The sequence below is a fragment of the Scyliorhinus torazame genome, chromosome 28, assembly GCF_047496885.1.
Source record: "Scyliorhinus torazame isolate Kashiwa2021f chromosome 28, sScyTor2.1, whole genome shotgun sequence".
In the NCBI taxonomy this organism is placed as follows: domain Eukaryota; kingdom Metazoa; phylum Chordata; class Chondrichthyes; order Carcharhiniformes; family Scyliorhinidae; genus Scyliorhinus; species Scyliorhinus torazame.
In genome coordinates this window covers 22494012-22506163 of record NC_092734.1, presented here as the reverse complement: position 1 = coordinate 22506163, position 12152 = coordinate 22494012, and the positions used below count along the sequence as shown (strand labels likewise).

General features: G+C 51.3%; 1 protein-coding gene across 1 annotated transcript in view; it reads left to right on the top strand.

Moving 5' to 3' along the window:
- chuk (component of inhibitor of nuclear factor kappa B kinase complex) overlaps positions 1–12152 on the top strand; it is a 142466-nt gene that overhangs the window by 81307 nt on the left and 49007 nt on the right. Inside the window, exons 10-12 of the mRNA XM_072491632.1 lie at positions 37–172; positions 2167–2358; positions 5369–5471. Coding sequence (XP_072347733.1) covers positions 37–172; positions 2167–2358; positions 5369–5471 — 431 coding nt within the window. The remainder of the gene's footprint in view (positions 1–36; positions 173–2166; positions 2359–5368; positions 5472–12152) is intronic.

The following is a 12152-nucleotide window of genomic DNA, read 5'->3' as shown; positions in this document are numbered from 1 at the left end:
ATTTTTGTTTTTCAATGTTTTCATTTTCTCCTATAGCCTGATGGTAAAACCACTGGAGACATGGCTACAACTGATGCTGAAATGGGATCCAAAAGTGCGAGGTGGCAATATAGACCCGAACATAAATCGACCGTCATGCTTTTTATTTCTGGAACACATTTTAAGTCAGAAGGTTAGGAGTACTGAGGCAGCATAATAAAATCTTGGTTAAGTGTGCGGTGTGCAGTATTGCTTTTAATTTTAATTGAATGGCCTGAAAACCTCCTCTTTGGGTTAGTGAATCTATTCAGTTCCATCCATGTGAGAATCTGGTTCATGAATTCAGGATTAGGATGATAAAGAATGTCAATATACAGACTTGTTTCAGAAATGTTGGACTTTCATCGTGAATCCAAAGTGCCACACTTACATAACATACACACTTACATTGTGGTGGCACGGTAGCACAGTGGGTAGCACTGTTGCTTCACAGTGCCAGGGTGCCAGGTTCGATTCCCGGCTTGGGTCACTGTCCAGGCAGAGTTTGCACATTCTCCCCGTGTCTGCGTGGGTTTCCTCTGGGTGCTCCGGTTTCCTCCCACAAATCCTGAAAGATGTGCTTTTTATTTTAGGCAATAAATTATTTGTGTTCTTTGCAAAAGTCACGCGTTCCCTGCTGTCTCAAGAGGTTTCCATAGATTAAATAATACTCCGTTCCCCACATTTGCAATCAGATAGTGCTGGCACTTTTCTGGAGGCCTTACCACAATCTCAAGCCTCAATGCACTTGACTCACTTGAGTGTGCTTTGAGGGAGCCTGGTCCCACAGCTTCATCGATACAGGGCCAATCAATTGGCTGAAGCTCTGAGCAGTATAGCTGTCCCTAAATTTCTGCGATTTCATCGCTCTCTCACACTCTCCTTTTATGTGCTAAAATCACTCCAAATTTTATTTTAAAAATGCTTTCTATGCTTTTATAGACGAATGGTTATACAATTTTTCAAATGTCCTAAGTTCCTGAAAGCATTCTTTGCCTTTGAATGCCCTCTAGTGGTCAAATGAGTGTGGGAAGAGCTCCAGGATGGGATTTTCCACTTTATTGTTCACTCGTAGACAATTTTTCCCTAATTTGATTTTATTAGAGAGCAAAAGGAAATGTATGCAGAGGGTGAAGCCACTAGCTCTAATGCTAATTGAACCTCGAGAAATTTGTTTGCATCTCACAGTTGTTCAAATTCTCTTACTGGGCCAATTGGATTTATTTATAACATTTCTAATATCGGGGCAATTCGTGTTGTGATAGACAAACAATGCAATTCTGAGTGAAAGGCAATAAGGATATTGTGGAAAATGTCATTTCACGATTGTGTTCACTCTTATTCTCAAATTGTCATCCCTATTTTGCATACAATAAAAGTAATTGGAATTGGCCTTCCATCATTAAAGAAAGACAAGGACTGTTTGCTCTGAGCCCTTTAGCCTGCTCTTGAAAGAAGGGGGCTTGATTTAGTTTGGACTCGGCCAGGACTGTTGTATATCAATATAAATCAACAATTGGGACAGATGATGCATGTATCTTGTAGTCAAAATCTTCCCTTGAGTTGTGCAAAGCCACAATATCTCCCTTGCACACCTATCATCGATCCAATTATGGAATGCTCTAACAAACAGCACAGCCAAAATGGGTTGAGTGGTATCTTGCCATTCTGTTCATTTTTATGATATATCTATTCGTACTCCACTTTTATTTACATTGTCCAGCTGCTGAGGAGCAGGGACATCTTAGTTGATTCTTGACCTCTACTTGTGATTTGAATCCTTCGTAAACCACTTTTATCCATCAATTAGCTGTAAGAGTCCTCGTGTCATTCTGATTCCTGTGTTGGCAAATCCAGTCCAATTACACAGAATTAGCCAAATTGACAACCTCATTGAGGAACTATGACATGGCTTTTCTTACTAGCTACTCGTCATGTGGTGGAATTAAAAAAAGTGTGTGGCAAGTTTGAAAGAAAACAAATGGATGTGCCCCTATTGAAAGAAACGATGAAGGGCTATTAGAATAATAGGAGTCTGACAGGAAGGTTGAAAAGATGGGCTACGGTGGGCTAATTATCTTTTGCGGAAAGCATTACTATGTTATATAATTTCCAGCATGTAAAAAAAAAAATCTCATTTTGTTACAGTACGTACACATATTAAATATGACCTCTGCCCGCATCCATTCATTTTTGATAAAACCTGACGAAAGCCTCCATTCTCTTCAAATGCGTATTGAAACTGAGACAGAAATTGCTGCAGCAAATCAGGAATTGCTTCTAGAAACTGGAATTTCCTTAGATCCTCGTAAACCTGCTAATCAGTGTGTACTGGATGTGGTATGTATTGTCTTTTATTTAGTAAAAAGTAGAATAACTTTTTTTAATGTTAATGTATGCCCTTTCTGACTCTGGTGGTTGAATTACTTGTCTGGTCTTGTTACCAAAAGTCATCCAAATTGACGAGTATGAAAGACATCTAAAGGATGTCACGAAGCATGCTGATGTTGTCTCTGAGGGTAACCAAACTTTGGTTCATGGGGTGTATAATTTCATTTTGTTTTGGTGTGAGGGGACAAGTGAAACTTCAAAGAGAATAAACAACCCAGTCGCCTGGGAACAATTATTAAGGACTATTTATTAAAGTAAATTAAGGACAAATACACACAGACCTTACTCTCACACAATTACGATGTATGAATTACAAAACACACACAGTTTATATAGCATGTACCCTTTGTTATAAAATGTATCTACGATACTTGAACTATGTAACACTTCCCCTGTTCCCAAGCAACATTCAAATTGAATAACCAGCCATAGTTAACACACAATACAGTGTGTATAGTGCAGCACGGCATAGGGGCAGCATGGTAGCACAGTATTAGCACAGTTGCTTCACAGCTCTACGATCCCAGGTTCCATTCCCGGCTTGGGTCACTGTCTGTGCGGAGCCTGCACATTCTGCCCGTGTCTGGGTGGTTTTCCTCCAGGTGCTCCGGTTTCCTCCCATAGTCCAAAGATGTGCAGGTTAGGATTGGCTATGCTAAATCCCAAAGTCCAAAGATGTGTAGGATTGGCTATGCTAAATCACCCTTAGTGTCCAAAAAAAGGTTAATTTGGGTTTCGGGGATAGGGTGGAGGTGTGGGGATAGGGTGGAGATGTGTGCTTGAGTAAGGTGCTCTTTCCAAGGGCCCGTGCAGACTTCGGCCGTGCAGGCCGAATGGCCTCCTTATCCACTGTCAATTCTATGAATATACAGAGGCAGTAGTCAAATCTGGGAACCCTCTTTTTCCTGGTCCAGCAAAGATTTTTAAAACTGATGTTGCAAAGGTTTTCTGCACTGCCTTGGCTCTAAGACTTCATGACGAGGATCAGGCGGATTCATGACGAGGATCAGGAGAACATCGCATCAATGGCTCAGAAGTGGAGATGGTCGATAGCTTTAAGTTCCTGGGTGTCACCATCACCAGCAGTCTGTCCTGGTCCACACACGTTGATGCAACAGTCAAGAAAGCCCAACAACGTCTCTACTTCCTACGGAAGCTAAAGAAATTTGTCATGTCTGCATCAACACACTCAAACTTCTACAGATGTGCCATAGAGAGCATCCTATCTGGCTGCATCACAGCCTGTTATGGCAACTGCTCGGCCCAAGATCGCAAGTGTGGTGAACTCAGCCCAGCGCATCACACAAGCTTGCCACCCTCACATTGATTCTGTCTACACCTCCCGCTGCCTTAGGAAGGCAGACAGCATTATCAGAGACCCCTCCAACCCAGGCATTGCCTTCTTCCAGACCCATCAGGCAGAAGGTACAGAAGTCTGAAGACCCGCACATCCAGTCATAGGAACAGCTTCTTCCCCACAGCTACAAGACTCCTCAACAACTCCCCCTCAGACTGATCTGTTTCCTGTAAGAACACTATTCACGACACCCTATGCTGCTCTTGCTCATGTATTTGCTTTGTTTGGCCCCTTGTTCCCTGTAACCAATCTCTTTGTCTACTATGTACGTACTGTGCACGTTCCCTCGGCCGCAGAAAAATACCTTTCACTGTCCTTTGGTACGCGTGAAAATAAATCAAATCAATCAATCTGCGGGCTGAATTTTCCAAAAATTGGGAAAGTGTCAGGGTCTGACTGAAAATCAACGTGTTTCTCTGCAGAAGCACAGTCGGGTTTTCAGACCAGATTTTCTGGCACTTAGTGCACAGAAAGTCTGGGGCGTGGTTTGTGTCGTCATTCTGGCCGGAAATCTGGGGGCGTGGTTTGTGTCGGTCTTCATTCTGGCTGGAAGGAGCCTGATGGAGCCGGCCTTAGATCAGGCGCTATCTTTAAAGGGTGCCCTATTCTGCATTGAAATTAAGTTTTCCCCAAACCCCCACGAACACGGAGGATGACCCCCAAACATGAAAGTAACGGGGTGCACTATCCCCCCTCACACCCACACTGTCATTGGGGCTCATCCCTCTCCCACCACCACAGATAAGGGAACCCCCCTCCCCTGCACAATGGAGGAGGGTTAGCCCCACTGCCAGAACCCATGGGCGAGTGCCCACTTCAGTGCCCTTGACACTGCCAGAGTGATGGGGGGAATGGCCCTGAACCCCCAGACACCTCCATGCCCCTGGCATGGTCATCGTGGCTGGTTTTCGCTTTTCAAAACCAATAGTGATTTGTGCAGGCGTGACATCATGCTACCGGGCGGGGGGGGCAACCATCGTGGGAGGACGTTACAGCGTAAAGCCGTTTAAGTATATTTAAATTTATTAACATTCATGACAATCGGGTTCACGCCCAGAGGGGGCGAGGAAGATCTCAAATCCCGTTACAGCCCACTCGTGTGATCTAGCAGCCAGAACGGGATTTGCACCCGAGCAAAGATGCCCTCTAAAATTCCATCGTTTGTTTTTCGACATTAGCTTTTACAAGCCAAAAGGAACCACTGAAAATAGGGTTAAATGTGCTGCCCTTATTTTAAGTGAGCAGTTCAGCATAGAAAAAAGTGCTTTTCAATGTGCTTTATGATCATTGTAACTTAATATTGCGTTTAGAAGTGCATGTTATTCAGCATTGTTGGAATTACTAGCAGTATGATAAATAGCCTGATAGTAATTGAAATTATTCTGTGCAATAATAAAGCTTAATATTCATATTGAATTGTCATATGTGATGACCACTATTTAAATCAAATGGGGTCAAGATCTCTTGTAAGATAATGGACATCCGAAATAAGCCTTAACAGTGCCAATGTAACATATTGCAATAAGTCTTCCATTTCTAATGACTTCTTTGTGCTTCTTATAAATTTGTACAATAAAAAATTTGTGTTTTCTCTTTTTGTAGAGAGGCTGGGATAGCTACATGGTGTATCTGTTTGATAAAAGTAGCACTATCTATGAAGGACCCTTCGTTGCCAGAAAATTACCAGAACATGTGAATTACGTTGGTAAGAATGCAATTGCATATGAAATTTGAATTGAATAATTTGAGCAAGATTAAAAGTGTTTTCAGACCCGATCATCGAATGAAAATAGAATCTATTTTGTAACCCACGTATGTTTGAGCATAATACCTCTGATAAGTGGTAATGTTCCAAATTTTCTGATCTTCCTTATGTAATTGTTGCATATTTCAGAAATAGTTCTGATAAATTGTTTCTTCCAATTTGATTTGCTCTTGAGCTGTGGTAATATTGAGAATACCTTTCTATCTTCCTCTCTCCATTCATGTTCACCATTAAGATTTACATTTATTTATTCAACTATTATACCAAGTACTCAAGAAAGGACTCAAGTGCTACCTTTTCCAAAAGATTAAAAATTGAAGTAATTTATATGTTGAAGAAAATCAAGACAGCACAATGTTTGGTTATGAAATATGATAACTGAGGTGGTGTTAGCTAGAATAGTGAGAAATTCAAAAACAAAACTCGACGCATTATTAAAACTCTCAGTTTATCTGGAAAGATGAACTTATTTTGACGCTGCGGAGGGTGTCTCGGGTTTCAATGAAGAAGGGGCAGTTTGAAATGTATTATCCACTTAAATACCAGGGATATGGCTGCAACCCTAACATACAGGAAGTTCAAAGTACTGAGAATGTTTTTCAAATATATTTTATTCCAAACATGATCAAATTCTTACATACAAAGGCTTAACTATATCCTACAGTTTGTCATTTTTATTTTAACAAAGTAACAGCAGCGACCCTAAATCCCCTCTCCCCCCTCAGCCCTACTGCCCTCCCTCCCTATCCCCTCCCCACCTAACCCTCCAGCCCCATCCCCTAACTGCTGGCCACATACAGGTCCTAAAAGAAAGTGATGAAAGGCATCCACCTGGAATAGAACCTTTCTTCCGACCTTCTCAGGGTATATTTAATCTTTTCCAATCGCAGGAATTCCAATGTATTGAGAAATTGTGACTTTATTTTTGAGTAGGAGCACCTCAGAAACTTGGATCGAGTTTTGAAAAGGTTTTCAGAGGTAGGACTATCTGAAGCGGAACAAGTGTATTTTTCAGGCACCAAGCATGGCGTATCTAGGCCACAGAACCACTGCACAAGGCTTTTCTCCTGTGCATGGGAAGGTTTGAGCGATTAAGCTCTGGAGCCCAGCAATGTGGCCAAGCTCAGGTCATTTTTATGTTTGATAAACTATTATGGGAAGTTTCTGCCAAACCTATCCACAACGTTGACTGTGTTTCTGCACAAGGAAACCAAATGGATATGGGAGTCTGCACAGAAGGAGGTTTTCAAAGATGTGAAAGCGCTGCTGCAATCGAAAAATCTTCTAATCCATTTTGATCCAGACAGGGAACGTATTCTGTCGTAAATTGCTTTGCCCTACGGTGTGTGGGTGGTGCTCTCTGATGTTATAGAGGACGGATTCAAAAAAACCCATTGGTTTTGCATCTAGAACGCCGACAAAGGCTGTAAAGGGTATTCACTGTTGGGCAAAGAAGGGTTAGCTATCATTTTGCAGTAAAACAATCCCATCAGTACCTCGATGATCGTTAGTTCACCATATGTACCAGTCATAAGCCGTTGATGAGCCTTTCCAGTGAGTAAAAATGTATTCCTCCGCATTGGGCGCTTCCATTGTCAGCTTATCAGTACATCATCGTGTACAGGGGAGGAAAAGACAATGCTAACATGGACACGTTAAGACATCTCCCTTCACTGGATTTGCTAACCCAGGTATTGTGTCTTCCTGAGACGATGTTCTCATTAGAGAGACTTGCCCAATCTCCATTGAGTGCGAAACAAAGTAAGCAGTGGAAGTACAGAGATCATGGGTGAAATTCTCCGTTATCGGCGGAAAGTCCGCCGATCGGCGCAAAAAACGGCGCAAATCCGACTTGCGTCACGTCGGAAAAATGGGTCGATAGTCTCCGGCCCGAAATGGGCTAGCGCCATACGCGCTGCACGGCGTGACGGCTCATAAGGCCGCGCTGCTCCCCCCCACCCGACCGGAACACCCGACCGCAACACCCGACTGGATGGCTGGCCGTCGCTCAGCCCCGAGGTTCGAGTCACGCGATGTGGAGGCGCTCCTGGACGCGGTGGAGCAGAGGAGGGACGCCCTGTATCCCGGGCACGGCCGCAGAGTTGCCCCACGCCACAGCCAGCGTCTGTGGAGAGAAGTGGCAGAGGCCGTCACCGCTGTGGCCCTGACACCACGGACAGGCACCCAGTGCCACAAGAAGGTGAACGACCTCGTCAGAGCAGGCAGGGTGAGCCTCCCCATATCCCCCATATCCCCCTCTCCCCCATATCCCTCCTCCCCCAAATCCCCCCTCCCCCATATCCCCCATATCCCCCCTCCCCCATATCCCCCCTCCCCCATATCCCCCATATCCCCCTCCCCATATCCCCCTCCCCATATCCCCCTCCCCATATCCCCCTCCCCCATATCCCCCCTCCCCCATATCCCCCTCCCCATATCCCCCCCTCCCCCATATCCCCCCTCCCCATATCCCCCTCCCCATATCCCCCCTCCCCATATCCCCCCTCCCCATATCCCCCCTCCCCCATATCCCCCTCCCCCATATCCCCCTGCCCCATATCCCCCTCCCCCATATCCCCTCCCCCATATCCCCCTCCCCCATATCCCCCTCCCCCATATCCCCCCTCCCCCATATCCCCCTCCCCCATATCCCCCTCCCCCCTATCCCCACTCCCCCCTATCCCCACTCCCCCATATCCCCCTCCCCATATCCCCTTCCCCCATATCCCCTCTCCCCCATATCCCCTCTCCCCGACATCCTCCCTCCCCTATATCCCCCCTCCCCCATATCCCCCCTCCCCATATTCCCCCTCCCCCATATTCCCCCTCCCCCATATTCCCCCTCCCCCATATTCCCCCTCCCCATATTCCCCCTCCCCATATCCCCCCTCCCCCATATCCCCCCTCCCCCATATCCCCCCTCCCCCATATCCCCCCTCCCCCATATCCCCCCTCCCCCATATCCCCCCTCCCCCATATCCCCCCTCCCCCATATCCCCCCTCCCCCATATCCCCCCTCCCCCATATCCCCCCTCCCCCATATCCCCCCTCCCCCATATCCCCCCTCCCCCATATCCCCCCTCCCCCATATCCCCCCTCCCCCATATCTCCCCTCCCCCATATCTCCCCTCCCCCATATCTCCCCTCCCCCATATCTCCCCTCCCCCATATCTCCCCTCCCCCATATCCCCCCTCCCCCATATTCCCCCCTCCCCCATATCCCCCCTCCCCCATATCCCCCCTCCCCCATATCCCCCCTCCCCCATATCCCCCCTCCCCCATATCCCCCCTCCCCCATATCCCCCCTCCCCCATATCCCCCCTCCCCATATCCCCCCTCCCCCATATCCCCCCTCCCCCATATCCCCCCTCCCCCATATCCCCCCTCCCCCATATCCCCCCTCCCCCATATCCCCCCTCCCCATATCCCCCCTCCCCCATATCCCCCCTCCCCCATATCCCCCTCCCCCATATCCCCCTCCCCCATATCCCCCCTCCCCCATATCCCCCCTCCCCCATATCCCCCTCCCCCATATCCCCCCTCCCCCTATCCCCCCTCCCCCATATCCCCCCTCCCCCTATCCCCCCTCCCCCATTTACCCCCCTCCCCCATATCCCCCTCCCCCATATCCCCCCTCCCCCATATCCCCCTCCCCCATATCCCCCCTCCCCCTATCCCCCCTCCCCCATATCCCCCCTCCCCCTATCCCCCCTCCCCCATTTACCCCCCTCCCCATAACCCCCTCCCCCATAACCCCCTCCCCCATATCCCCCTCCCCCATATCCCCCCTCCCCCATATCCCCCCTCTCCCCCATATCCTCCCCCTCCCCCATATCCTCCCCCTCCCCATATCCTCCCCCTCCCCCATATCCTCCCCCTCCCCATATCCCCCCTCCCCCATATCCCCTCCCCATATCCCCCTCCCCCATATCCCCCCTCCCCCATATCCCCCCTCCCCCATATCCCCCCTCCCCCATATCCCCCCTCCCCCATATCCCCCCTCCCCCATATCCCCCCTCCCCCATCTCCCCCCTCCCCCATATCCCCCCTCCCCCATCTCTCCCTCCCCCATATCCCCCCTCCCCCATATCCCCCCTCCCCCATATCCCCCCTCCCCCATATCCCCCATATCCCCCCCTCCCCCATATCCCCCCTCCCCCATATCCTCCCCTCCCCCATATCCCCAAGTGAATCCAGCCCTAACCTTAACCTCTGCAATGCACGCGCAACCGATGGCGTGCATTCATATACCTGCCTAACACTGTTGCCTTTTACCCCTGGCCCCCTCCCCACAGGAGAAGCGCACACACAACAATAGGGAGCATGTGAGGACTGGAGGAGGGCCCGCTGATGAGAGGCCACTGACCGTACACGAGGAAAGGGCCCTGGAACTGGCTGGCGGACCTGAGGACCGGGAGGTTGCTGATGCAGAGGTCAGGGGCGTACTAGCGAGTGAGCCACCGACAGCCCGTCCCCATATCCCTCCTCCACTATATCCCCCTCCCCCGTATCACCTGATCACTGCCTGATGTCTAACCATGCATGCTTCATTGTGTATCGCAGGACCAAACGTCCAGGCACCCATCCCCGCAGATGCAGACCGCCCGCAGGATGCCCCTCGGAGACCACAGGAGACGGAGAGACCCGCACCCTCCAGCATGCGACGCCAGCAGGATGCCCCTCGGAGACCACGGGAGACGGAGAGACCCGCACCCTCCAGCATGCGACGCCCGCAGGATGCCCCTCGGAGACCACGGGAGACGGAGAGACCCGGACCCTCCAGCATGCGACGCCCGCAGGATGCCCCTCGGAGACCACGGGAGACGGAGAGACCCGGACCCTCCAGCATGCGACGCCCGCAGGATGCCCCTCGGAGACCACTGGAGACGGAGAGACCCGGACCCTCCAGCATGCGACGCCCGCAGGATGCCCCTCGCACACCACGGGAGACGGAGAGACCTGGAGCAACAGGGAGACGACACCCCCGTCACGTGCGGGAGCGACCACCCAGCGACGAGGGGGGCAGCCACAGGCCCCCGTCACATCCGAGCCAGGACACCACTACCCAGGACACCACTACCCAGGACACCACTACCCAGGACACCACTACCCAGGACACCACTACCCAGGACACCCCTACCTGCGACAGCACTACCCAGGACACCCCTACCCGGGACAGCACTACCCAGGAAGACGAAATACCGGACAGTCACTCAGAGTGGATGGGTGGAGACGAACCCCCACCCCAAAGTGCCATGGACTCAGAGTGGGACGAAGAGCACGACACAACGCCACTTCTGTCACCAACACCCTCCACCATCGCAGAAACACTCACCACGGTTGGGCACTTTAGTGATGAGGCGTCTGGTACACTCACTGGTGCGCACAACACAGCCGTCCCGGTACAGCAGGTGGAGGTAGGAGCAGCAGAGGGACCGGGCGGTCAGAGGGCAGCCCAGCCCAAGCGAGCATCTGCCGCCCAGATGGATCCCGGGTTCCTGCAGTTACCACACCCACACATAGATCCGATGCAACCACCGACCCGGAGACGAGCGAAGAGGGTGACGGGCGGCTTGCGGCGGCTGCGGTCGCAGGTGGAGGAGTCCACCCGCGTCCAGGAGCTGGGAGTGGTGCCGGTCATGCGTGCCACCCAGGCCGACACCGCACGGGTGGCGTCCGCGGTGGAGGCAATGGGTGCGACGGTGTCAGACATGGGGAATGGTTTGCGAGGCCTGGGGCCTTCCGTGCAGGCGGCGTCTGTGGCCCAGGAAATGGCTGCCCTCTCACAGGAGGCCATGAGCCAGTGCCAGCGCCAGATGGCAGAGGCGCTCAACGCCATAGCCCAGTCTCTGCAGGCCATGGCCCAGTCTCTGCAGGCCATCGCTGAGGGCATCGGCGCCAGTGGCCATGTGCGAGCCGGCGTCGCACTGTCACAGACAGGGTTTGCCAACCCCCTGGGCTCCATGGCTGCAAACCTGCAGACCCCTGTCGATACCAACACGGGCCTCCAGGACTGGCAGCGCCAGATGTCGGGGGGGCGTCGGATGGCCAGTCCGTTCGCATCCCCCACCCATGTAGAGGAGGCCTGGGGGCCATCGGGCACCCCGAGGGAGGAGGAGGTGGTGTGGTCCGTCCCGGCTCCCTCTGTAGGGGAGGTCCCGGTACACCGCGACACCTCGGACTCCCCCCCCCCCCCCCCCCCCCTTCCGGCCCAGGTGCATCGGGTGGGCAACGGGCAGGACAGGCTGGCAGCTCGCCATCCCAGTCGCCCGGGCCGCAGCCTGGCCCATCTAGGCCAGGACGCCCCAGGAAACGGCCGCCAAAGGGATCCAGTGTCAGAGGGCAGGAATCACAGGAGTCCACCTCCAGTTCTGCTGTACCGTCTGGGGAACCACGTAGACGTAGTCAAAGGGCCCGTAAGGCCAAACAATTAGACACTGAGTAAGTTGGCACGGGTGCAGGGCACAGATGAGTTTTAGGGGCTAGGGCACGTGCATGAACTCCTTTGGTTATTAAAGTCAATGTTACACCTACCGAAGCTGCCTTTGTGCTCTGTCCAAAGTGTGCGGGTGTGTCATGTACGTTGACGGCAAGTGTGTGTGTGAGGGGTGGTCTTACCTC